Consider the following 27,077-nt stretch of genomic DNA (forward strand, 5'->3'; position numbering starts at 1 on the left):
GGAAGTGTAATACGGGTATGGATTTTCAAAGTGAGGACGGGTTGAGATGGCAGTTGGAGCTCATTCGCGCTCAGGCAGGACTGAAGCCCGGACTGAAGCCCTGGGAAGGTGTTGGATTTTGCTTGTTTGTTTGTTTTTCCATTTTGTGTTGCTTTTAGTTTATGAAAAAGCTGATTTCAAGTCTCCATTAAACTAAGATGAGTAAAAAGTCTTAATGAAGAAGGCCTGTTATGGTTGTTTATGAAAACATAGCTGCTGTCCTTTCGCTGTACAGCTTTAGGAAGGACACTTCAGATGGCTTTGTCTTTGTGTATTTCTGCGCTGGAGTGAAGGAGTAGAGCCTGGTGTCCACCGTCAGATGTTCTGCAAGCCCCAGAGCATCTTCTTGTCCGTAGAAGCCAGACAGGTGGGGAGATGTCCAGGTGCAGACGGCTCCTGCTTTTCTGATCAGTCCTCCTGGTGTCTTCATTTTAGTGTCCTTTGAAAGGACAGACGTTGCCTATTTGTCATTTAATTACATCAAAGCACATATGTTAGATTGAACCAAGTGAAACTGTCATTTTTATAGGTCAAAACCACTGACTATCAGCAATGTCAGATGATATCTAATATTTTTTGGTACCACCTCTGATTTTCTATTTAGATTTACTCACATGCTCCCCCTGCGTAAGACTCACCCCAGGCTTCCTCTGTGTCTGCAGAGTGAACATTCTACTTAGATTATCCTCTGAGGCTTTTTGTCATCCACCCCTCACCCACCTCTCCAGACTCACCTTTTGCCAAAAAACCTCCCGCACTTTACTCTTCAGCCAGATCATGCCCCAGATTTGCAAAGGCAGCAGCGGGGTTCCACGATTTCTTCAGCATCCCATTTCCATTGTGCGTCTTGTCTTTCTTGGGCAGTTCTTCATAGCACAAGTTCAGATGCACTGAGAGTCTTCTTTTCACATGATGGTTTAGTGGTGGTTGGTACCCATTTGTGCTTTTGGTGTTGTAATGGTTGCTTAGGTTACAGTTGGTTCCATTTTTCGAGTTTCTGGGCTTCCGGCCTGACAGGTCCCACCCCCTTGTACCCCTGGCTGATTTCAGCTTGTCTTTGGAGCTCAGCACCAAGGAGCTTGTCCTTCTCTGTCTCTGAACCTCCCACCCTGGGCTGACACTGCTCCCTGCCCTGCCTCCATGTCCAGCAGCCTTCAGGTTTGTTGCTGAACCAGCCAAGAGGATCCTCTGTGTCCCCTCTATCTGTCTTGGGTCCTAGTGTTGGCCATGCTCTGGCAATAGACTGTTCTAATGCACCCATATGCATTTTCTGCCGAGATAGAGAAATAATTTTTTATAATCCTCCCTAACCATTCAGTACAGAAAGGGAATTTTTCAGACCCCTGTGTAATAAAATCTTTGCTCTGCCCCTCTGGAGGCTTTTGCTAAGATGTTTAAACGTGTTTCCAACAATGGAGCAGTAGTGACTGCATGTTTTGCTGCGAACGGAAGAACATTGATTTCTCATGGAATTCAGGCTACAAAAGTCATGTTCCCCAGGGTCGTGAAGTTGGTGGATTTTCCCTGCAAGGAAGTGGGAGGTGAGGCTGAGTCTGCCTTGTAGACCCACACGCCACCTGGGACCAGGTGATTAGGGTGCTCCCGGGCCCGAGCAGATCTTTGGTGGTAAAGTTGGTGGGATGCTTGAAGTCACCTGCCCAGTCTCACAGCTTCCTTTGCTGCTCCTAACCCCAAAACCTGCGGGTGGCCCTGTCCCTGACAAAGAGCAGAACTGTCAAGAGCCATGGGGTCGCACCCCCCGGCTCTCTCTGGAACTGAAGAGGGGCCCACTCCCGAGAATGTCAGTGCCTGAGGCGGCCAGGGCCGGACAAAGGGCTTTCTGTGTCCCTCTCTGCTGCTTCGGAGATGTAAGCCTAGAAGAAGGCTGGGGCAGATCAGAGGGGAGGCTGGGAAAACAAGGCCCTTTCGTAGCCTGTGCATTTGGGGTGAAGAGCGGGGATGTTATAAGAAAGGAGAATTTTGTGTCTCTTCATAATGGCAAGCGTTTTCTCTCTCACATTGAGTCCCCTCCTTGGAACATGTGATGACCGAGTAATTAAGGACACAGTAACCATGTCTGTATCTCAGCCACTTCTTTTACACTCGTCAGCATCTGCTGCAGAAGTCGCAGGTGGCTGCAGAGGAGGACACCACCGCCCACAGAAACCTCCCCACCTGTGGCAGCCCGCTCAGGTGCACTTTGCTCACCCCACCTGGACCCTCGCAGCTAACGTGTCTCTGCTGTGTGACTGCTGAGAGGGACTGCAGGGCTGTGGTCAGAGTGGCTACCCGCACTTACATGGTCACTGGGACAGAAGCCGCTGCAGTTCTTGTGGGTCTCCTCTTTGGGGGCTAGGTCTCTGCCTCCTCTGCCCTGTTCCTTACCCCTTAGGGATGGAGGGTCCAGCCGTTGGCCTCATGGGTGCCTCTCAGAGCCAACGTGGGTGGACAGCACTTTGAACTGTGGTCTTGGATCCCATGCACAAGTAGCAAACTCATCACCTAGGGGCTGCATCTGGCTTCAAACTTCTTTTTTTTTTTTCAGGTTTTTCTTATTAGTTTTCCAATATTTACCAAAGAAAACACTGTGCTTTTCCCTTCCCTGACTCTGTGGCTTTTCTTGGGTAGAAGGGCAACTCCAGGCCCACATCCCTGCATGGCAGCAGTCTGCTGGAGCTGAGTACTGGCTGCTCCCTTTAGACACTTTTCAGTTTGCCACAGTCCCCAGCATGCCCTCTTGTCTCTCTCCTCTGGTCCTAAGTGCCAAGTGCTGTTCAGATTTCTGCTTTTGCTTTCCTTGGGGTGCAGTTAAGAGGAGATGGAAATGTTTCTCTACCCACATCTTTATAGAAAATGGGAAAATGAAAAATAGGGTAAGAGCGTTTCAAGGAAAAAAAAGTGAAAGAGTACATTCTTTGTAGAATTAAATTACAGAAAATATCCCTTTGTGATTAAAATGCCAACAAAGTGTGTGTCAAAGAACACAATTCAGAAGGCCATTTTAAGGGAGCCTGCCTCACCCTTAGGATGCCTGCCTGGTCTTCTCTGGCATTTGAGGTTGTGAGTCTGGTCCTAAAAGGGCCATTTCTCAGTGGCCGCCATATTGGCCTCATGGGCAGAATGGTTTCTTCCTGTGCGGGACTGTCCGGTGTGCTTCAGAGCATGACCCATCAGTCATGGTGACCTGAGATTTTCGAACATTCCCAGTGGAGAAACACAGCCGTCCAGGGCTTGCAGGCAGAAAGGGGCAGAACGTGGATGAGTGTACCTGGGACAGCCATGGGCAAGGCTGGATGGACCAAACCCTTGCACTTGGAAGGGGGAGGGCTCAGAGGTTGCCCAGGTGTGCCGTGGCCCTGCGATTTCCTGGCTCAGCGCTGAGGCCTGTCAGGTAGGGCAGCTGGGCTTTTTCCAGAAGATCCAGCAGAACAAAGGCACATTTGTTCTTATCACACCTTTCTGCTCAAACATGATGCAATCCCTTTGATCCGTGTGGGCTGGCAGGAGTGACTGGCTCATCCTCCACCGTAGTATTAAGAGTGATCCAAAGCCGGATGTATGCACAGACTTAAGACAGAGAATTACCTGCACCGTATAGACCACCTCAGTGGTTACCCGGCCCTCTGCTTCCTTCCTGGGATCTATTCTGGTGTTTATGCTGCAGCCTACATTGTTCTGTGTGGACGAGTCTGCAGCCGCCACAAGGAAACAGTCACAGCGCAAATTGTTGGGTTGACCGTAGGGTGAGGTCAAACCGTGGGCAGAGGGGCCAGCTTGGGAGCTGAAGGAGTCTCTTGGTTGGGCAGCCCTGAGCACAAACCCTTAATTCAAGCCCTGTTCATGGCTGCTGAGGTCCTTAAAAGCAGATGGAATTCTGAATAATTGCACACCAACTCTCAGACCATCCCACCAACCTACAGAGACACTCTTTTCCCACCTCTTTTAGACACAACCCTCCAGAAGGACTTGTGATCTCCTTGACAATTATATAGAGGTTTGAACAAGTACTGGGTTCAGCAGATAGTCATGACTGATCCAGTATATGATAGATTTTGGAATAACTATGTTTAAAAGGAGAGATGTAAGTCCAATGGGATATTTGTTATCTCGGGGTAATGCTTCTGTGAACTCAAATGGACAATCAAAAATGTAGCATAAAATTTTTACAATGGCTGTAATTGTAGATAGCGTGTGCAAACAATCACAGGTGTTACCTTATATGACTGTGTGTGCTGTTGATTGCTACAACCAAATATTTTTTAATTTTCCCTCCTTTAAAACATACATACACACACTTCATCCAGGATTCAAAAGTCTTCAGGCAGTGAGACAAACTTGTGCCACTGTTGTAAAAAATAAAACAAGCTAGAGTTCATTGGTTTCTGCGGGCAAAAATAATTTCCAGCATATTTTTGTGTTTGTCAAGAAGCCATTTATGTTGTTTAAATTGAGAAGATTGATAAACATCTTGTAGGCCACCCTTGTAAGAAAAACACATGCATTTACCCATTAAATTGGTGGAATTAAATTGGAAATCAAGAAGCATTGCTCACTTCCTCAAAAGGTTCAACACAGAGTTGCTGTATGACCCAGCAATGCCACTCCTAGGTATATACCCGAGAGAATTGAAAACATATGTCCTCACAAAAACTTGTACATGAATGTTCACAGTAGCATTGTTTATAAGTAACCCAAGAGTAGAAATTACCCAAATGTTACACCAATTGAGGTCTACCATATAATAGAATACTTTTTTGGCAATAAGAAGTACTAACACAGGCTACAGAATGGATGGCTCTTGAAAAGTCATACAAAGTCAAAGAAGCCAGGCATAAAAGATCACATATTGTATGATTCTATTCAGAGGAAATGTCTAGAATATAGCAGAGTCAGTAAGTAGATTAGAGGTTGCTTCGAGCTGGAAGAAGAAAGGGTGATTTCTGATGAGTACATGGTTATTTTGGGATGATGAAGATGTTCTAAAATTGGATCACGGATCATGGTGATGGTTGTACGACTTTGTGAATATCCCCCACGCTACTGAAATGCACACTTTAAGGGATGAACTTTACGGTATGTGAACTGTCTCTCAAGAAATAGAGGCTAAATAAAGCAAAAAGGAGAAATGTGATCAGTTATTGGTTCTAGTAGAAGGAACAGAGCTGATCATATTAGTATTCTTTCAACTTTTCCATGTTGGAATATATTCACAGTGAGTAGTTCGGTGGGGGGGGGGACCCCCACCCCCAAAGAAAGAAAAGAAAGAAAAAGCAAAGACAAGATACCATATGCCTTCACTGCAGTGGCTGGGGTAGCCCCATTTGGGATGGATTTATTTGAATTGAGAAAAAAGACATGGGAGGAACTGGTCAACCCTCAGGCAACTGAAAGTTTCCCATTTTCGTTAGGGATTCGTCTGACCCTGGTTGACAAGTCTCCTGGTAGGCCTGATTTGGACACATGTTTGTTGTCCACTGTGAAGAGTGTTCAAGACCACATTCTCAGGTCATTCTTGGTTAAATAAGTGAATGGATGGATGGATGGGCTGTAAGACTCTGTGCATCAGAGATTATCATGGCACTGCCATGAGGAATAGATTATGATCCCTGGACATAAGGACATGAACACAGGTCTCAGTTTCCCCCTCTGCACAATGGAAATAATAATGTTCTGCCTTGTAAACATGTGAGGCAACATGTATAAAGTGTTACCATAATTTCTGGCACACATTACTTGAAAGTTGTTTTGTACTCATGTTCAGTGGGAGATACTTTCAAAAGAAAGGGCTGGAGGGAGAAAGAGACCTAGAGGAATGAACAGAGTGGCTTATATCTTGCATGAAAGGAGCATTTGTGACTTCAAAATACTTCTGGCTCTCTGGTGCCCCCAGGTTAGATGGAGACCTTTTACTTCTGCCTGGAACAGTCAGAATTGTTCGTTCATTGGCCAGCTCCTTAGAATGAAGCTGCCATGATTTCTCCCTGGCTTCTCTCCTCATCTGCTTCCTCCCACCCACAGGAAAACAGGGACAGAGCCCACCTAAAAGACACAGTTCCAGGACTCACTCGGGGCAGACTGGGAGCTAGTTTGCTTCTATCTGCCATCAAGACACTGGGTTTGAATGGGAAAAGCCCTCTCTAGGGACAGTAAAGCTATCTCCTTATATAGGGGCAGGATTATGAGTGCTTTTTATTTTTCTGTTTCTTCAGTGTTTCTGAGAATGTCTACTATATGGTATACTTTTTTAATTAGGGAAAATGGTTTTTAAGAAAATGTTGACATCGAGTTTGGGATCACATTTTACAAGAAGCTTTATTGATGAAATTTGTAAACCATAAAGTTCACCTTTTAAAGTATATATTTCCGTGCTTTTTAGTGTATTTATCGAGTTGTGCAACCATCACCATAATTTCATTTTAGAGCATTTTCATCACCCTAAAAACAAAACCTGGGCCCATTAGAAATTACTCCGCATTCCCTCCCCACCCTCACCCTCAGCCAACCACTAATTTACTTTTTGACTCCATGGATTTCTTTCTTCTGGACATTTCATCTAAATGGAACCATATACTGTGTGGCTTTTTGTGTCTGGCTTCTTCATTTAGGATGTTTTCAAGGTTAACTCATGTTTTAGCATGTATTAGAATTTCATTCATTTTTACCACCGAATCATATTCCATTGCTTGGATATACCACATTTTGTTTCTCTATCCTCAGTTGATGGCTGTTTGGGTTATTTCTACTTTGGGGCTATTGTGAATAACACTTCTGTGAACATTCTTGTGCGAGTTTTTATGGGGATAAGTTTTCAGTTCTCTTGCTTGTATCACTAGGTGTGGCATTGCTAAGTCACATGGTAACTGTACGTTAAACATTTTGAGAAATTGTCAAATTGTTTTCCAAAGTGTCTACACCATTTTACACCCCTGCCAGCAATCTCTGAAGGTTCTAATTTCTCTTCATCATTAAAATTTTTTTTTAGTTTATTTTAAAAATTTTTTTCGGGGGGGATTAGGTTTATTTATTATTTTTAGTTTGTTTGTTTGTTTGTTTATACACACATACTCTACCACTGAGCTGTTACCCTCCCCCTCTCTTCATCCTTGACAATACCTGTCTTTAAAATTATAGTCACTCTGGTGGGTGTGAAGCACTAGCTTATTGTGGCTTTGATTTGAATTTCCCTGATAGCCAGTGATGTCAAATATCTTTTCATGTGCTTATTGGCCATTTATGTATCTTCTTTGAAAAAATGTCTTCTTAGCTCCTTTGCCCATTTTAAGTAGGGTTGTTTTCTTTTTATTATTGAGTTGTAAGAATTCTTTATATATTCTAGATACAAACACCTTATCAGGTAAGCACTTTGCCAATATGTTCTCCCCCTGTGGGGGCTGTCTTCTCACTTTAGTCTTTGTATCGTTGAGGCACGGAAGATTTTGACTTTGATGAAGTTCAGCTTATCAGTCTTCTCACTTGTACTTTTGTTGTCAGACCTAAGAAATCATTGCCTAACTCAAGGTCATGAAGATTTACTCCATGTTTTCTTCTATGAGTTTTATCATTTTAGCTCTTATATTTATGTCTCTGATCCGCTTTGAGTTAACCTTTGTGTATGAATGAGGTGAGGATCTAAATTCATTTTCTTGCGTGTGGTTGTCCAGTTGGCCCAGCACCATTTGTTGAAAAGGCTATTCTTTTTCCCATTGAATTGTCTTGGCCTGGATGACAATTTGGTGGGAAAACCCAGACAGCCCTTTTCTCTAGTGGAAGACGAGGCATCTGATTTCTTTTTCCCTTTCAAAAAGTTGTTTTGGAAATGTAACATTCACCCCCATTGCCTAGTTTTAAATTTAATAATCTCTCTTCCTCTTGAAAATAGCATTTTCTGACTCAGGAAATGAGTTTTATTAATTTTTAGAATCGTGTTTGATCAACATGACCTTGGAAGAGAACAGAAGAACGTGGTGTTTCCAAAGAGTGCGTTCAGTGGGCGGTGTAGAGTTAATCTTAGTAACTATCTTTGTTCAATTTTTATGAATTCGCCCATTTCTACTTCCAAATGTCATGTTGTAAAACCATTTAAAGACTCAGCACATCTTTCCTAAACTGGCAACTAAAGCTGTCGATAATTTTGAAATTGTTATATGCTGCTTGGCACAGAGTTCTTGCTTGATAAATACTTTTTGTTAAACTCTTTTTTTTTTAAACTTGGACTTGGTCGAAATAATTGCAGTGATAGATAATATTTCTTCAGTGTGTACTAAATGAAAAGTGCTTGACTTGCATTATCCATTTAATCCTCAACCCCATGAGGTACGCATTAGTCTCATCTTACAAATGGGGAAAAAGGCTTGGGGAGATTAAGTAATTGCCATAATCACCCAGGTGGTAAGTGGTGGAGTGGGATTCAGACACGGACGTCAGTCCAGAGCCTGCCTGCCTCACCCCTTCAGAATGTGCTGGCCCAAGGAGAAATCAACCCATGGTTCACATCCCTAAGAGGGACCAAGGGAGCCTGTATATGTTGGAAGCTGTGACTTCTAAGTCAGCTCTGCTCGAATAAGCACAATCCTGGTTCTCTGGGAGGGAGTCAGGCAACACCCTTAGTTGTGAATTCAGAGCTCTGAGCTAGAGACCAATCCTTGGAGGAAAGGGATTTCTTGTGGGGTTCTCATGACAAATCTGACATCTCAGTCTTTGAGCAGGAGAATGGAAATGCCCTAGAAGCTCCTTTAAGGGAGGTCCATTTGCCCTCAGTTGTAGAGCAGCCCAGGGGCCTGGTGGGCCATCCTTGACATCTGGGGAGGGACCTCTGCTGCCTTTGTCACACACACCAGAGCAGCCACAGACTTCCCTGGCTGTCAGATGAAAGGACAGCGATGACCAGTGCAGGTCTCCTAGAGGCCTCCGCGTTCTCTGATGGCTGTGTCAAGACTCCCTGTGGGTTTATCTTTGCTGGAGGAGCTCAGATTATGAAGGAGGAGAGTCAGTCTTGATCTGAAATCAAGGCTAGAAGGGAGGTTCCCACTGCCATGCCATTGGGGCAGTCACAGGGCTGGAGTTACAAAAGGAATCTCAGATATTTGGGCCTGATTCCATTTGGTAGATGTTCCAGACAAGATCCAGACATGAAATCTGAAAAGGAGTCCAGGAAAATCGTCACCTCATCTCATGAACAGCTGGTCCTCTGCATCAACATCTTGCTTTGCTTTGGGAAACTTGCCCCACCACCTTCTGGTGTGATTCTCGTGTTCACCAGTCCCTCTGATTTACTGTTGCCTCGGCATTCCCAGCACGGTCTTCAGCAATAGCAGAGCCTGCCCAGCACTGTGCAGGGGTCAGGAAATAGCAATTCACATTCTTGGGTTATTATGTTCTTGAATGGAAGATCTGGTTTTGAGAGGATAGGAATTAATTTGTTTTGTTTTGTTTTGTTTTTGATGCTAAGTTTTTTTTTTATTTTTAAAATTTTTTTTGGAGGGGTGAGTAATTAGGTTTATTTATTTATTTGTCTTTAGAGGAGGTGCTGGGGATTGAACCCAGGACCTTGTGCATGCTAAGCATGTGCTCTGCCACTTGAGCTATACCCTTCCCCCAAGAGGGTTGGAATTAATATTTATTCCATGATACCAAATGGAGATGCAAGAAGATCAGTGGGGGAATGGAATGGAATGAGGCAGCTCTCTCCCCCTAAGAGACAGATCTGTGGGTGAGTCATGAACTTGCTGTGGGACAGGTGTCACAACGAACCTACCCTTCTCCGTGGTGTCCTTGTTTCCATGGTGATTATCAAGGCCCAACTCAGAGGAAGCCTGAAGCGTATTTGGTCTTGGGGTTACTGGTTAAGGGAGATGCTATTAAGAATGATTTCAGGGTCCTCTGTGAGTGGCGGGCAAGGCAGATGCACCTAGAACAGTCTGTGGCTTTCAGTGCCAGGAAGAGTGGATGATAGCCAGGCCAACAGTTTGCTTCAGAGACGCCTAAAAAAAAAACGTGTGCACCATGCCATACTCTCTCAGAAGATGGTCTTGAAGGATGTATCTGTTTTTAGAGGGATTCCCCTGCCTTGTCTCCAAGTTTTGTTTGGCGGTTTCTGTTAGACCAAGATTGAGAATGATTTATGGAAGAACAAAGCTCTGCTCAGCTTTGGGCTGGGGGACACTGGTGTGAGATGTCCTCAAGCTGTGTGTGCTGCAGACAGGATGAAGCAGGGTAAACGTCCCTTTGACCTTAGACTTGAAGCTGACCGAGTGGAAGTTGGCGTACATTTTCTGAATGAGATGGCAGTTTGTCAGTATCCTGCAAGTGAAGAACACAATCAGTGAATGGCCTTTACATTGTTTATACTTTTATTAACCCATGACACATCCATTTTTAAAGAAATACTCCTTTGCAGAAAACAAAGACAATTTATAACAAATGCTGTGCTGTGTGAAGTCCACTTCCACATTTAATTCCCAGACTCCATTAAAAAAAAAACTAGATATGATAAAGGTCTAGAGTTAAATGCAAGTGGAGAGGTTGTGGGGGAAGTGGATTGTCAAAACGGAAGAGTGGTTTCTTTTTAAAGTTCATATTACATTGTAATGCTCAGGATTATATATTTGTAAACCAATAAGCACATATCCCATCTCCCTCAGCTATTTTTCTTTTTCATTTTTAGGTTCTTTACAACCAGTGTCCAATTTGAGTACTTAATTCAAGATGTTTGTCTCGATAAAGTGCATGCACCTAATTGACAAAATTCACCTTTCACCCTAAATGTTACCCCAGCTGCTACCTTGAAAGTAACACTGTGGGTGAATAAATGGCAGTTAGACCCTCACTCGTTTAACTCTGTGAGTCAGTCAGCTGAGATCCGGCAAAGAAAAGCACGTTCTGCAAAAAGTTGTTGGTTATCACCTTCTCTGAGGAATGTTTGGGTAATCCCTGGGGGCTGGTGGTTAATTTTCCCAGGATCTTTTGGGAGGACTTGGCTGTCCAGAGAGGATTTTTTCCTAGGGAATGTCCTTGATTATATTCTGGGATTCCTGTGTTCAGTGTTTTTAACTTTTTTGAGGTTGTGGACCCCTTTGGAAATTTGATGAAAGCTATCAGCCTTCTTTCAAAAACTACATACATACATACCGAATTTTGCACAGTTTTCAAGGGTTAAAGACATCTGTGTTGGAGTCTTTTCAGTTTATGTTTGTTTTAATAGAAAACTCCCTGGGCTTTGAACAGTAGTTGGCAGACTTCTCCTATGGCCCCTGGAATGCATTAGGCGCAGTGCTGGCTGTGTGTCTGTCTCCCCTGCCTGCCTTCCGTTCCCTGAGGCAGAGCCCTCCTTAGCTTAGCAGTGGTTAGAGGAGGGTCTTCAGCCAGATAGCCTGGTTCAACAGGTCATCCTTTTTGGTTGCAGTGCAAGCCTGGGAAAGTGACATCCTTTCTTCATGCCTCAGTGTTCTCACCTGTAATGCTAATGAGATGATATATGTAATTTAATGAAATGAAATGAAAATGAGATGATACATGTAATTTAGTGAAATGAAATAAAAATGAGATGATAACAGTGTCTTTTTACTGTGGTAGTTCCATGTGTGCACACTTGCCTGTGTGCCTCTGTGTAATGACATATGTAATGTAATGCCATGAAATGAGTTGACAGTAGTGTCTTTTTGTACAGTGGTGGTTATATACGTGCACACGTGCTTGTGTGCATGGGGATGTGCATGTCGAGGGTTGCACACATTCCCATCCACGGGGCCAGTGGGCTGGGGCACGCCAGTGCAGAAGTACAGCTGGGTACTTCCAGGGGTATAGCCACTTCTCAATGCCTCCACAGCTTGCAGTTTTTCTAGACGAGCCAGATTGCATTCTGAAACGGCCTTTATGCTAATTCGTACTCGAATCATTCACAGCATCTGCGAGTCTTCAATCTTGGTAACCTTTAGGCTTTGCCACCGGGCTGAGAGTGAGTTGCTGTTTCCTAGTGATTTTACCCTGCTCTCTTCTGACTGCTAGTATGGAGGGGTAGCTTTCTAACCTCTATTTGGTCATACGAGTTGAAAATAACTTCGACCTGTCTGTCCTTTGTCTTTAACTTTGTTTATGACGTTTGTCACATAGACATTTTCTGTGTGGACTTAGCTAGATACCTCAGTCTTCCCTGATTTCCACTCTTTAGGTCTTGTTTGAAAGTACCTTTACTATTTGAAGATCATGATGACATTTTACCTACATTTTCTTCTGACCCTCTCAAAAGTTTTTTCATACTTGCCCCTTTGCTCTATTTAGAGTTTATTTTCATGTGTCTGATTGAGGTGGGGAATTTGTTTCTGTGTGGATCACCTGTTGTCCCAGCACCATTTAGTGACTAGTCTGTCATTTTCTGGTTATCTGATATTTTAAGAAGAGTCAGGAAATCTGAATTTTATGTAGATTCTCCTAATTTTTATTGTTGATGACTAGTTAATTTTTTTTCTTTTTGGCATACTCAGTGATCCGAACAGAACATTTCTTCCATCCAAATCCTTCTGTGGCCACCAACTTGCAGTCTCTGGTGTGAGTTTAGGGTGAATTTAGGACAAGGCCTCTGGTCCAAAAGACCTAAGGTCGAATCCAAGCTCCATCACTCACTGTTTGACCTTAGATGACCTGTTTTCTTTTTAAATTTATTTTGGAGGGGGAGGTAAGTAGGTTTCTATTCATGTATTTATTTATTTTTCTGAAAGGACTGGGGATTGAAGCCAGGAGCTTGTGCATGCTAAGCATGCATTCTACCACTGAGCTACATTCTGCCCCTCCAGATGACCTGTTGATTTCTTAGGGCCTTAGTTTCTCATCAGTTCCGTGGGGATAATAGTATTTACCTCACTAGGTGATTGTAAGTATAAAATGAGACAAAGCAGGGAGATCTGTAGCATGGGGCCTGGTACACGTGTGGTCAGTGTTTGTCATCAGTATCCTCATCCTCATCATTTATTCCTTTCTGTTCCAATCGACTCCTTAAGCAGCAGAGGGTGGTGTTTTATGAAGATTAAGTTGGTAGGGCTGACACGCATGTTCATTCATGAAACTTATTGAGGACATGTTCAGCCCACACTATCCCATGTCAGTTATGGGACAGTGTAGGGGTCCCAGCTCAGAGATGCTTAGCATCCATGCAGACATAAGATTTGTTCAGATGCCTGGGCTGCAGGGAAAATGGGGCTTATGGTGCAGTAAAGTATCACGATGGGCCCTGGGCACCTCGAGTGGGGAAGGGAGTAAGTCCTGCAGGACCAGGGACAGTCAGTGCAAGAGGGGACACTTGGATCTGGACTTTAAAGGACTCATTGGAGTGGAGAGAAACAGGAGCGATGGCCCTTGAGGGGATATCACAATAATCCAGACTTAAAGTGGTGACAGGGTCCTGGACTTGGGACCAAAGAGGCAGGAACAAATTCCAGAATCTGTGAGCAGCAGGAAGTGGCAGTACTTGATGACTACAGAGACGGGGTGGGACGAAAGAGAGGGAGAGAGACATATAGACAGGCAGACAGAGAGGTTGCCCGGGTCTGCTAGCTTTTGAACCGTGAGGGGTGGAAAAGTTAAGAGAGTTCAGTTTGGGGTAGCAAGTCCTGTTTGATGTGGCCTGAGCCTGGGGCAAGTGCAGGACAGCTGGCTGGCCAGCCTCACTGGAATGCCACAGCAGAGCTCGAAGGAGAACCCGGTCCTGGGGATGGAACTGGGGACCATCATCATCACAGAAGCCAAAGGGAAATGTGTGAAGTTGCTTAAAAGACGAAGAAAACTTTATACTCTGCCTTTGACATTTCGAAGACAGACATTGATGTTCACACTAGTTCTATGTCCGAGATAGTTTTCAAATCCAAGGTAGCTGCTGTGAGCTGGATATTTATGTCTCCCCCAAAATCCTTATGTTGAAATCCTAAGCTCTAAGGTCATGGGGTTAAGAAGTTGGGCATTTGGGAGTTGATTAGGTAATAAGAATGGAGCCCTCATGATTGAGATTTTGAGAGGGACCCCACAGAGCTCCTGCTCCTTCTGCCGTGCGAGGATACAGCAGGAACACTGTGACCCAGAGGAGAGCCCTCACCCCAGCCTTGCAGCACCCTGATCTCAGACTTCCAGCCTTCAGAAGTGAGTCATACATTTCTGTTGTCGATAAGCCACTCACTCTGTGGTATTTTGTTTCAGCATCTTGAAGGGACTGAGACAGTAGCCTCTTGGTAATGAGCTGTAGCCCCTAAGTTTGGAGCAGTGAAATGACTTCAACCCAAAGGCAAGGCATACCTGCCACATCCCAGGGACAATTCCCAAGGCTCAGCATCTTTCTTTTCTCTCTTTTTTCCTTTTTTTTCCTTGATTCAGCGGCTTACTTTATTTTTAGCCTTATTTTTTTAGACTATTTTTTTAAGTGAGGTATAGTCAGTTTCCAGTGTGGTGTCAATTTCTGGGCCATCTTCCTTATCGGCCGCCTGTCCTGCCGCAGGTTCACTGGTTTCCTCTCAGTGCATGTGGCGCCCACCTGACTTCATGGCGCTGCTCTGTCAAATTCTGCTAGCTTTGGTTTGGTTTTGTCTTTAGGTAGAATGGAATGTCGTCATTTTTGCATCCTGCCAGCAGAGGCAGAGCACTACCCAGGCCTCTCTTGGCCATTAGAAAGTGGGGGCTTGTCACGGTGGATTGACTTTAGCTCACGGACACTGAGTCAACATCCAGATGACAGCCAGCTTCCTGTGTGAGGGTGACTTCTTTAGTTGAGGGGCTGCTGTGTACTGCCAGCAGGGGATTTCCAGACTTGTGCTCAGAAGCTGGTTCCCAGTGCTGCCCTGGGGCCTGGCCTGACCTCCCCTCCCCCGCCTCCACCCCCAGCCTGAGAGCCAGCCCACCCTAGAAGGGCCTAGAACAAAGCACAGATTGGAAGTGCCCTCTGTGCTGCCGTTGACCCTCATCCCAGGGTCTCACGGACGTTCCACATTTCATCCCCAAGAGAATGATTTTGCTGGGCTAAGCATTTAGCAAGAAATGTGGTTTCTTAATTACTCTGAGAAAGTTTCTCTTTTTCTTTGCTAACTTGGCAACTCTCTGTCTGCATGGCCTTGTATTTTATTCTTCGTGTAGAAATGCAGCTATTTGTATGAGAAGGAGTAAAGCTATTTATCAAGGCTATTTCAGGCAAGTTTCAAGAACACACCATTGCAAGGTTCTTCGGAGGACAGTAAAGAATTCTAGAAGCAGCTTATATGGTCTAAGAAATGCAGGTAATACAGGTAAAACCTGGTGATACAGACAAAAGCAGGCCTTGACTGGTTAATATCACTTTAATGAGTAGCACTGTGATTTCATCAACCAGTGACCCTTGACTCCTCTTAACACAAACTCTATTCTTTCTCAGTGTTGTTGATGTATCATTAACAAATAAAATTATAAAATATTTAAAGTGTACAACTTGGTAATGTGTGAAAGGATTCCCCCATGGAGTTTATTAACATATTCACCACCTCATATGTTTACTTGCTGGCCGGAGACGGCGAGGGGAGTACATGTACGTTCCACTCCCTCAGCAGACTGTAATTATGCCACACAGTGTTACCAACTACAGTCACCACGTTATACGTTAGCTCCTCAGATGAGACAAACTCCTGTCTCTAAACTGGCCGGTAATCTTGACCATTCCCAGAATGTCAAACCAGGTCCACTCTCTCCCATTTCACTTGCGTGTACACCTCTTTTATTTTTAAAATTTTAATGGAAGCAGAATTTACATAAAGGCAAGGATATCAGCGTCTACTGCTCAGTGAATATCTGCAAACTGAGTGCTCTGTGTAACCAGAACCCAGACCCAGGGACCAGACAGGACCAGCCCCTGGGAAGACTCACTCATGCCAGTTTCGTGCCCACTCCCTCCGGGGTAACCACGACCCGAGCGTTTTAATCACATGGTGGGTTATTATAAGGTGGGCATCTCTGTGACTGCCACCCGGCGCAAGCACTCGAGTCCATCAGCCGTGCAGATGCCCCTTGCCGGGCACCGCCCCCTCCACCCCGCCTTCCTTCTCTCCCCACCCCTCTCCTCCCACAGGAAACTCTGGACATTGGCAGTGACAGCCCCCTTGGGTGTTGTGTGCTTTGTGTACTTGTGATTTTTGAATGCGTCCAGGTGTTTGTGTTCCCTGGGTTGCTGAGTTTGGTCCTGCACACCCAGAATGCCTGTCGCTGCTGGTTCTGCTTTTGTTGACAGTCTCGAGCAGAACCAGCAGCAACGCTCCCTTTCACTTGTTTGACAGCAGTCTGGGGGCCTCGTGTGCTCCTGGTGAGGCTCCCAGCTTCCCACCAGATCCAGAAGATGGATTCACCACCCTCTCAAGGACCTGTCACTACCCCCTGGCATTCTTTGGAATTCTTTGGAAACTGGCTCCTCCCTCAAAGGCTATGTTAATGAGCTTTTTTAGAGCATACCCTGGGGACTGGGGATTTTCAAGGAACCCCCTGCAAATAGAGCGGCTGGTGCTGGGAGTGACGTGCGTCTCCATGTGACGTGGCCTCATCTGTCCACGTCTCTCCCAGGTGTCTCCATTCCCCAGTCAGATCCTCACTCCAACTTGTGTGGCACCCTGCTGCCACATGCTGAGTGTGTCACCTCTGTTTCATCCGAATGCACGGGTTGAGATGTTTTATGATATTAAATACAGAGCCATCAACTCGTCTTTAACTCCCAGAGCTTCTCCCTAGGACTCCTCTACCGAGTGTTTTTGTAGCTGTTTCAGTTAGATGCTTGTACGTCTTTCCAGATCAGTTTCTTGTTATTAAACTATGTTCTGAACAGCCAGCCTGGTCCCACAGCGTGTAGGGCGGCCTTGGTGTCATGCAGCACATGAGGAGGGAGAGTTCCAGTGGTCCCTGTCCTTGTCTGCTCCCCACGTGAGCAAGGGGGACACAGAGAGCTTCCATCTGAACCCCGGTTACACCCTGGGTGACTGAGCAGCTCAGTCAATACCTATACCAATACCCTAGACACGGTGGCCTATGCGACAGACATTTGTTTTCTCAGTTCTGGAGGCTGGAAGTCCAAGATCAAGGTGGCACTGGGGTCAGTTTCTTGTGAAGCCTCTCTTCCCGTGGTCACTGTGGCCATCACCTGTGCTCTCTGGGCGTGGGCGGTGTGGAGGTCGGGGGGAGATCACTGATGTCTCTTCTTCTTATAAGGACACCAGTCATACTGGATTTGAGCCCCACCCTTATGACCTCATTTAACCTCAGGTACCTCTTTAAAGGCTCCATCTCCAGACAGAGTCACACTGAGGGTTAGGGCTTCAGCATCTCAGTCTAGGATGGGGGGGGGGGGACACCGTGCAGCCCGCTTAGGCATGGTTAAAATGCATGACATCACTCTTACCAGCCGCCAGCCACCTCAGCTTCTTCCTGGCTCTTCTCTCCTGCCCTGCCTGCGGCTGCTTCCATAAACTTAATTCAAACAGGACTGTTGAGAGAGATCATGGCTCAAGGTACACACTTTGGCCACGAGAAGGCTGGGTCTGAGTGTGCCCCTCTTTTCGGGTAACACTTGGATTTCCACAGGGAGCACTTACAACCACTCTCAGACCCGCATTGGGGATGTCTGGCCGTGTGGAAGCTGTGGTTGTCTCATTTCCCACATCGCATGTGACGGAGATATTTTTAGGCAAAACACATCATCCTTCCTCCCAACCTCCCCACCTAAAACCCCAGCTTTTCCCCGGGGAGAGGGAGGGTGTCCAAAATGCCAGTGAAGAAAAATATTACGGCGAGACAGTAAGACAGAGGAGGCTTAAAGCTGTTGATGGAGGACGTGCAAAGTTCCTTTACGAGTTATTGACCAAAATAAATGCTAAGCAACGAAGTCAGTGAGGAAACATGAACGTGTTAAAACTTTCAAAGTTCACTATGGTCTCTTACTACAGGAGTGCGGGCATCCACCTCATGCCACGGGCTTACAGGAAGATGGTCCTGTGTTGGCTGCCCAGGACCGTGTCCATGCACACACACTCATGCACGCACATGCAGAAAGCCTCACGTGTGCAAGTGCATACACAAGAGAGGCTGCAGAGGTGCAGACACTGGGCAGCCTTGTTAGTGTCATCTTGTGGGCTGGCAAATGGTCGAAGACGGGTCTGTTTCCCTCAGTGATGCTCAGGGAGCAATGCAAGGGTTCAGAGATCTTGGGAATGGAACTTGAAGGCTCGCATCACCTGCTGCGCTCACCTGGGTGCTGCCAGCAAACTCCCACCCTAGGAGCTAACCGTGGCCAGGGTGTCCAGAGATGTCTGCCAAGAGAATGAGGATGTGGCTCTGTGGGGGGTCCTCTGCTCTGACAGGAGACCCAGAGCCTGGAACCGAAGGGGGCAGCAGGGGACTGGGATAAGGCCCGTCTCCAGTCCCCCTTGTCTGCTCTCCTAAGAACCTGGATCTGGACGTGGGTCACTGAGGCAGCGGTCGTCCAGAGATCCCGGAGCCCACCTCTTGGGCCCTGAGCTTGATTGTGAAAGTCTCTTCTCACCATCCCACCTGCCTCCCTGTCTTCTTGCTGGGATGCTGTTCTCAGGGCTGTTTTCCCTTGGCCTCTGCTGTGTTTATTCAACGTGGGCTCTCACGCCTGGCAGAATGCTGTGATGTACGGGCGATCAGGAAACACTACGTGAAGTTATTTGTCAAAATAAGAGGGTTCCAAGGATCTCTTCATGGACCACCCTCCTTTGACGCCCTGAGGTGGACCTGCTGGGGGCCCTTTTTGGTGGGCGTCTGGACCTGTTGCCAAAGCCCCTGAGCCTCAGTGGGGTCCCTCAGGGAGAAGCACCTCGATCATTTGAGGAACATTAAGTCTGCTCCCCAGAGATCCCCTCCGCCCAGACACAAGTGCCATCTCGCCTGGAGGGGAAGAAATCTGCATGATGTCTCCGTGAGCTTGGCTCCAGCTGGCTGTGGTCTGTTGAATGTCAACAGTTATTTATTTCCCTTCCCTCCTCCTCTCCCAGCATGTTTGGGTTTCCACGGAGTGCAGCAAACTATTGGGATAAACTTTGTCGCTTCCAATTTGTAAATCCCAGGGGGATTTGACTCCTTCGTTTACACTTCGCTGACTTAACTCATCCTGCAGGAGCCATGGCTTTAGCCCAGGGCCCCTCGAGTCCTCTGTGGGGTCTTGTGTGAGCTTCCCTCCCCAGGGGTGGCATCTCTTCCTGAAGCCCCAGATCCCGAAGGTGCCTGGGAAACCCGGAGTGAGGCCATGCTTGTTCTAAAGGGGAGCGCGGCGCACACGGTCTGTCTGGACCCTGACCATAATCGAGAACCCCCACCGTGGAGCAACAGCTGATGTGACATTTGAATTGGCTCAGTGAGGAACCTGCGACACAGAGGCTGCTGGGGTGGCTCCCAGTTAGCTGGAGACCGTAATGGGGTGAGGGGTGGCTGGGCAGCTTGCTTGGGGCTGCATTGACACATTCATCGCTTGGCTTGGTGACTCCCCACCTCACTCCCAGCACTCACCCAGCCGCTCTCCTTTTTTAGGGAGGTCGAAGGAAGCCCGTCTGCATTGGTGAACACACTGACGTGAGGTTTGTTTTTCCTCACTCACGGTTTTGATGTTGTATCTTAGAAGGCTTTACATCATATCCTTTTGCGTGTGGGCGTCCATTTGTCTCAGCACTGTTTGTTGAAGAGACTCTTCTCCACTCCGCCCCATTGGATGGTCTTGGCACCCTTGTCAAAAGTCAGTCCACTGTAAATGTGAAGGTTGATTTCTGGGCTCTCAGTTCAGTTGATCCAGGTGTCTTTTTATGCATGTGCCACACTAATTTGATCACTCGAACTTGGTGGTAAGTTTCAAAATTGAGGATGTGAGCCCTTCAGTGATCAGACTTGGAAGCTCATATCTTCACACTTTGTCAGACTTCATTTAACCTTAGTAAGTCGCTGAGTCTTCCGTTTGCCTGTGTCCTCCTGGGTTAGATGGGTGTCAGGCGTGGGCATTTTTGAATTCCGGTGGCGGCTTCTGTAGTGCTCATGTTTAAGGAAGGAACGAATGCCCCTCTCTCAGCCACTGTGCACTTCCGCCTCCCCGTCCATGATGTAGGGATAAAGACCTTGGCTAACTCATCTTCCATCCGCTGTGACTGACCCCAAGGGACCCGGAAGAGAAGTGGGGAAACGGGAATTCCTACTGGTGGTGCAATTGCTAAGACAAGGCTCGGTCTGGAAGGGGTTACCCAGCTGTGCTCCCAGGGGCAGAAAGCCATGGCCAGGGCCCGTCTGGAGAGCAGTGCTCCACCGAGCAGTGGGGCCAAGCCACCCTGGCCACCTCTCCTGCCATTACCGCCTCTCCAGAACTTCACCATTAACGTTCTTTCCCAGTTTGTTAGAAGCTCTGTCTGTCCTTCAGCATATATGGGGCTCTGTCCACTTCGTGCAGAACCCCTTGCGGGGGTCAGTGACTTACAGTCGCCCTGTGCACTGACCTCAGAGAACGCGGGGGCGAAACTGCAGAGGAGAATTGGGCCTGAATTAGTTAAATAATTTAGATAGTACAGAGTTAGGACATATAAGCAGGGCATATAGGAATGTAAGCTGAAATGAAAACTGAGTTTCCTTATTGCAGCTGATAAGGACTTCAGTCTGCCTGAGAATGAGGCGTGGTTTTTTAGAATTCAGTTGATTTTTCTCATTCATGGACTCCGCATTTGTGAATTTACCTAGTCACTCACATTTATTTCTAACTCCAGAATCAATATTTGCAACACTTCTGTGGTCACTTGCAAACACGTGCAGAGCAGCGAAATATTCAGTCACCCAAGAGGCACGGTCCCAGATGAGATCAAACAAGGTCGTGTTCTGCCTTCTGGTGTCAGCACTCATGCTGTAAACAAACATCCTTTTTGAGGTCTTTCTGGTACCATGTTTTTCACATTTCTATGCTTTTTGTAGTGATTTTGCTATTTTGAATGGCCTCCAGGAATGGAGCTGAAGTGCTGTTCAGTGTTTTGAAGCCAAAGAAGGCTGCCACGTGCTTTGCAAAGAAAACACTCGATAAGCTTCATTCAGGCGTGAGTTATAGGACCACTGGCCGTGAGCTCAGTGATAATGAATCAACAATGTATGTTGAATTAAGGTGCCTTTAAACAGAAACATGCATAAAACAAGGTTATTTATCAGTTGGCAAAACGTGTCCAGAGGCTCACAGGAACCAAACCCTGTATTTCTCCTAGGAGCAATGGTTCTATATTCAAGAATTCAGAGTTCACAGCGACTTTTTTTTTAAGAGTCTCATGAGCGTGAATGACAAGAATTAACTATAATTACTTTTCAGTTGTCACATCCTGGGACGTAAGACATTTGCTCTTAAATGCCGTACACAAATTCGAATCACACCTCCAACCGCTTAACTGAGTTTCCGAGAGCACAAGGACTTGTCCGTGAGCCGGAGTGTGAAGCTCAGTCTCAGCCCCTGTGATCGCCGAGAGGCTGGGTGTTAAGTTGCTTTCTCGTAGTTGGCAGTGCGGTGTGCCGGTGCGAACCGTGATGGGGTGGGCGCGTGGAGCGGATGGTGGGAGAGAAGGTTGATGTCTCTCCCAGAGGCAGAGCCCAAGAAGGTCTGAGTAATGGGCAGCAGGGCCGACAGCTGTAAACTGTTTACACAGACAATTTGCTGGATAAACCAGAGTTTATACAATCGTGTGTTGTTTACTCCTTAAATCTAGAAAGGATCATATGGTCCGCTCTGAGTTGAAGAATTATGTGCTTAGACCACGCAGTTTTCTACTGAAAAAGAAAATAATTAGACCTCCTCACCCAGTTGGCTCCCTCAGCTTGTGTTCTACCAAGAAAAAGAAAAGAACGGAGCAGCGAGTGTCTACACTGAGCTGATGTGGCTGGGAAGATAGGCCTGAAGGCTCTGGTCGGATGCGATCTATTTTGGGGGATGAAGTGGACATATTTCTCTGGGCATGAGAAAAACTCTTTATGTAGTTTTCATCATTTCTGTGCTCGGTATTTCAGATTGTTAAAAATGTGTTTCGCTTCCCTAATCTGTGCCAGGGGTGCAGCGGAGATGGAGTGAGTGGCCGCTAGGATGCAGGCACACACTCAGTTATATGCTGGCTCTGAACGTCCCTCATCTGCTGCCTAAGAGACTGTACACGCAGAATCAAAATCTGGAGGGTTTTTTTTTTTTTTTGGTCTCCCATCTCTGCCTCTGCTAGATGTCACCTTGAATAAATGAAATAAAACTAATAACTTTAATTTTCATAGCAAATACATATTCGTTGCTCTAGGTTTAAGCCAAAAATAGGGGAACAAAAATTTAAAAATCTGTAATGATTTCACCATGTCCCAGGGGTAACGCTTGTTCACGTGGCTGCATCTATCCCTCGAGTCTTTTTATCTTCAGGATTAAAAACATTTGGACTTAAACACACAAAACTTCTCCTCCATCCCACCCACATCTCAGCCTAAGCACGCGGTAACATTTATGAAAATCTTCTAAATCCTCCAGGCTTATCATTGCTGTTGGTTACCGAAGCTTCCACGAGGGAGGCCTGGGGTTTGCCTGAAGGAGTATGGGCGTTGGAGAAAGACAGCCTTGCGTTTGTACCCGAGTCTGGGCCCTGAATATCAGCCATAAAACAGGTTGCTGAACCTCCATTTACCTGTCTGTAAAATGGGGCCAGTATACATTCCAGATATGGGAGAGCCAAGCCCGAGAAGCAGTGCCTGCCCATGTCAGTTGCCTTTCTGCTTCCCTTTTGTTCTAAGGAGCTCTGCAAACATGTGGAATCGATGGTTTTTTTTTTAATTTCAAAAATAAGTTCTATTCTGATTTCTTTGGTGGAGAATTTTCAATCACGGAAGGCTGAAACCATTGAAAGCATTACCCTTGGGGTCTGAGGAACCCTTGCTCTCTGGGTGGGGGATTCCAGTTACACAAGAAGGTCCCTCTGGTTCTACTGCGTCAGGACTGACAGGAGCAGAACTTGTGTTTACAGACTTCACTTTTTTTTAATTAAAAAGAAATCAGTGCAGAGAAAACTGGTTTTTCCTCATTTCTTGACAAGTGCCTAGGTGGAGGTTGGGCAGGGTTTCGGGGGTTGGTGCCTTTGCAGCCTGAGGTGTTGGGGTGTTTCTGTGCGTCTCCAGCATACCCGCCTCTGTAGACTGCTGTTTCTTTCCAGAAAACCCCAAATAGTGGTGAGCTTTGTTTTCCGAGGCCACTCTGGCTTAATTACCATTCATTCCCTGCAGGTCTTTTCTTTTACAGCAACCTGGGATCCCCTCCCGACTTTGTTTTGTGAGTTCTCAGTATTTCCTCACCAACGCTCAGAAATGCACCAGCCCCTGTGCTCCATTATTGGGCCAGTTTTGTTGACATGTTTTTTTTTCTTTCTTTCTTTTGCCTTGCTTGGTTTTATGACCTGGCTGCTCACGATTGGAAGAAATCATTAAAAGCATTAGACCTTAATCCACCTTTGTGTGAGAGCATTTCGTGTAAATAAACGGATGCTTTGTTTTTTAGTTTAAAGAAAAAAACAGAAAAGAAAGAAAGAAAAAGTCATCTGCACCTTGGAAGAATTAAAATGAGATTATTGGAAGGCTCTCTGCTTAGCTGTTCCCCTGGTGGTGCGTGTTTCCTAATTAGAGTGGAAAGTCAGGACTGCCCGTTCCGGGTGCTGAGCGTGGCCCAGGCCAGGGGACGTGTTTCTGTGGCATTTAGTCTGCTGGGTCAGCAGGCGTTGTTGGGACCGCAGGCTCAGCACTGCTGGCCTTAGATGTCTCCCTTTCCCCCTCACCAGACGGCTCCTCCCAGGCCTGCACCTCTGATTGTTTCTGATCCATTCATATACCCGGGAGGCGGAGGCCTGGGCGGGGCGGCCGCGGCTGGGTGTGCATTTGAGTGTGTGCATGTGTGCGGTATATGCCTACCACCCGTGCCATGTAGGAGTGTTCCTCCTGCTCACTGCTGGACTCTTTGCAGCAAGCCAAAAAGCGTTTTTAAACAAAACCAGAATAATGACCTTGAAGGCACCGAAAAGCCAGATCCGGTCCTTTCTGGTTGTCATTTTCTTCCTTCCTGTAGTCTGCATGGCTGGATTATGATGCCCATGTGCAACAAACACATCTTTAGGCCAAATAACCTTTCCTTTTTTCCCTTATCTTTCTTGTTTTTTAAAAATTCTTCAGCCTTGGTCAAGCACGTTGCATGTTTCCAAATAAAAATAGACCTACCGTGGTGCCTGGTTCGGTGTGCCAAATGTGAGTTGAGCCCCCCGACTGCTAATTCGGGATGTGTGAGCTCTGTCTGCCCCATCGCAAGGGTCGGGGGGGTGGGGAGTGCCCTGTGCATGGCTGAGGTCCGCCCCAGTTTGATTTGGATGTCAACACACAGGATGTTGGTTTGGCTCTTTGGGAGCAGGGAGGGAGGTTCATTTTTAATGAATTAATTCCCCCTGCTCAGTCTCCTCTGCCAGCTCTTTCCCTCCCCGGCTCCTGTGCCAGCAGGGCCACCGTCAGCTCCTGAGACACCTTGTGCACTTCAGAGAAAGGAAGCAGCGTGCAGCCTGGCGGTGGGCAGTGTCTGTGGGTGGAGAACAGGTGCCCCTCATTTGGGTGCCCCCAGCCCTTCCCAGGGCACAGGGCTGGTGACCAGAGCCTCCATCCATCTGGCCACCAGGTGACACTGGGTCATGTACACCTGGCTCGGGGCCAGTAGAGCCACTACCTGCCCCACACCCCTGTGGGCTCAGTGAGGGGAGCATTGAGCCTCCTTGGGCGTGTGACCCACCAGCCACTGTGCCACCAGCCCCTCATTGATTTCACAGTGAGGAATCAGACGCCACCAGCAATGGGAAGGCTGACATGTCTTCACTCAAGTTCTGTCCCAAGCTTTGGGGGTCCATGGACTCCCGCTTTTGTTAAGATAAGCCCTGGGGGCACTTGGATTGTGAGGCTGTCCTCCCTGGGTGCAGAGGTTAGTGAAACCTATGACGCAGCGTCAGCCTGGAGACGTGTGGCTTGTGCGTGGCTGACTGCCCAGCGTTCCTCCGCCCAAGCCCCCAGACTGGTCACACACACCTCTGCCAGTACAGCCTTTGTCCCTGGAAATCTCCTGTCGTCCACCGGAGGCTGCAGCCTACTGTCCTCTGTACTTGGCCCCTTTGCAGACACCATCCTCCTGTGTCTGGTTCCTCCGGGTTGCTCTGGTTCAGTGTTCCTGTCTCAGGGAAGGTCCTGGTGCCCCACCAAGTGTGTGTGGAGATAAGCGAGCTGGGCCGTGGGACCCATCCTCCCTGAGGGCTTCCGGGCCCTGCTCCTCCAGTGTTCTCTCCATGCTTCCGGGCCCCAGTCTCATTCTCTCCTGGGCTCCTGACCCATTTTTTGGAACATGCTGCACAGTCTTCCTTGGCCTGCTCTCTGTGAGTCCCAGTCCTGATCCAAGCTCATACCCCAAGAGCATTGACCCTCATAGGGCCAGGACTGGGGTGAGGGGGAGGAGGAGGTTCCCAGGGAGTGAAATTTGAGGAGGCGCTCCCTCCCTCTGAGGGTCAGCCCCTGAGAGGGAGACCCTCCCTGAACCTGGCACCCTGGGTGCCTTGCCTCATGGGCCTCGCCTGGTCCCAGCCCTGGATGCTGAAGTTGGGCAGATCTGGTCCAGCGTCCCAGCACCAGGTGCCAATCCAAGTGACCTCGGGAATGTTTCCTTTCCTCTCTGAACCTTGATTTCCCTGTTCCCTCTCCATCCTGGGCGATGGGGACCATGTTAGACAGTATGTATAAACCGCTCAGCACGCTGCCTGACGCGTATCAAATGCTTGATAGACGTTTGTGGTTGTTACTTCTACTCCTATTAGTATTATTATCATTAGGTGAATACAGAGCCTCGTGCACCAGCCAGTCCTCCTCGTGAGCGCTGGAATGACAGACCCAGCCCGTGGTCTCGGTCGTCCTCATTCCCGCCTGCCTCTCTCTTGATCGTGTGTGATGCTGACTGTGCGGATGTGCCCTGCGAGGTCAGGGCCTCCCACGTTCTGAAGAGGATGTGTTTTATGTCTCTGCTGCAGGAATTGCTTACTTAGGAGGTGTGTGCAGTGCTAAGAGGAAATGTGTGCTTGCCGAAGACAATGGTCTCAATTTGGCCTTTACCATCGCTCATGAGCTGGGCCACAAGTAAGTATCAGACTCTGTATTGTTCTGCCTCTTTAAATTCATTTCTGAATACATATATATATATTTTTTTTCCACTCCAAGTGTGCAAGTTCTAAAACCGTGCTGCTGTATGCCTGTGCTTCCTCCAGAGTAAGGACTTAGGGCAGCAAGCCTGGGTCCCACCCCTTCAGGGAACCCCAGAGAAGACTGGACAGACTGGCTCTGAGAGTGGACATGCGCATTTGGTGTTTGTGTCTATTCGTAAAGCACACGCTGTAAAGGGAGCAGGTTTTTCTCAGCATTGTCTTGAGTTGTATCATCTTCTGGGATCAGCATGATCTTTTTTTTTTTTTAACTCAAGTGTAGTCAATTACAACATGTCAACTTCTGGTGTCCAGCACAATGTCCCAGTCATGCATCTACATATATATATTCATCTTCATATTCTTTTTCATTGAAGATTATTATAAGATACTGAATATGGTTCCCTGTGCTATACAGAAGAAATTTGGTTTTTTAAATCTGTTTTTACATATAGTGGCTAACATTTGTAAATCTCAAACCCCCTAATTTATCTGTTCCCATGCCCTTTCCCCTGGTAACCTTAAGATTGTTTACTGTGTCTGTGAGTCTGTTTCTGTTTTGTAGATGAGTTCATTAGTGTCCTCTTTTCTTCTTTTTTTAGATGCCACACATGAGTGCTATCATATGGTATTTTTCTTTCTCTCTCTGGTTTACTTCACTTAGAATGACAATCTCTACATCCATCCACGTTGCTACAAATGGCATTATTTTGTTCTTTTTCATGGCTGAGTAGCATGATCTTTGATTCACTCTAAATATGTCACTCAAAGAATGAGTTTTATCTTTGTGCTGCTGAATTT

The 27,077-nt window shown here is 46.8% G+C and overlaps 1 protein-coding gene across 5 annotated transcripts in view; it reads left to right on the forward strand.

Moving 5' to 3' along the window:
• Positions 1-27,077, forward strand: part of ADAMTS17 (ADAM metallopeptidase with thrombospondin type 1 motif 17) — a 293,369-nt gene that overhangs the window by 105,800 nt on the left and 160,492 nt on the right. For all 5 annotated transcript variants that reach the window (XM_031691884.2, XM_031691886.2, XM_031691885.2 and 2 more), the window contains exon 8: positions 26,109-26,214. In XM_031691884.2, coding sequence (XP_031547744.2) covers positions 26,109-26,214 — 106 coding nt within the window. The remainder of the gene's footprint in view (positions 1-26,108; positions 26,215-27,077) is intronic.

This window comes from Vicugna pacos, chromosome 27 (genome assembly GCF_048564905.1).
Source record: "Vicugna pacos chromosome 27, VicPac4, whole genome shotgun sequence".
NCBI classification, from domain to species: Eukaryota; Metazoa; Chordata; class Mammalia; order Artiodactyla; family Camelidae; genus Vicugna; species Vicugna pacos.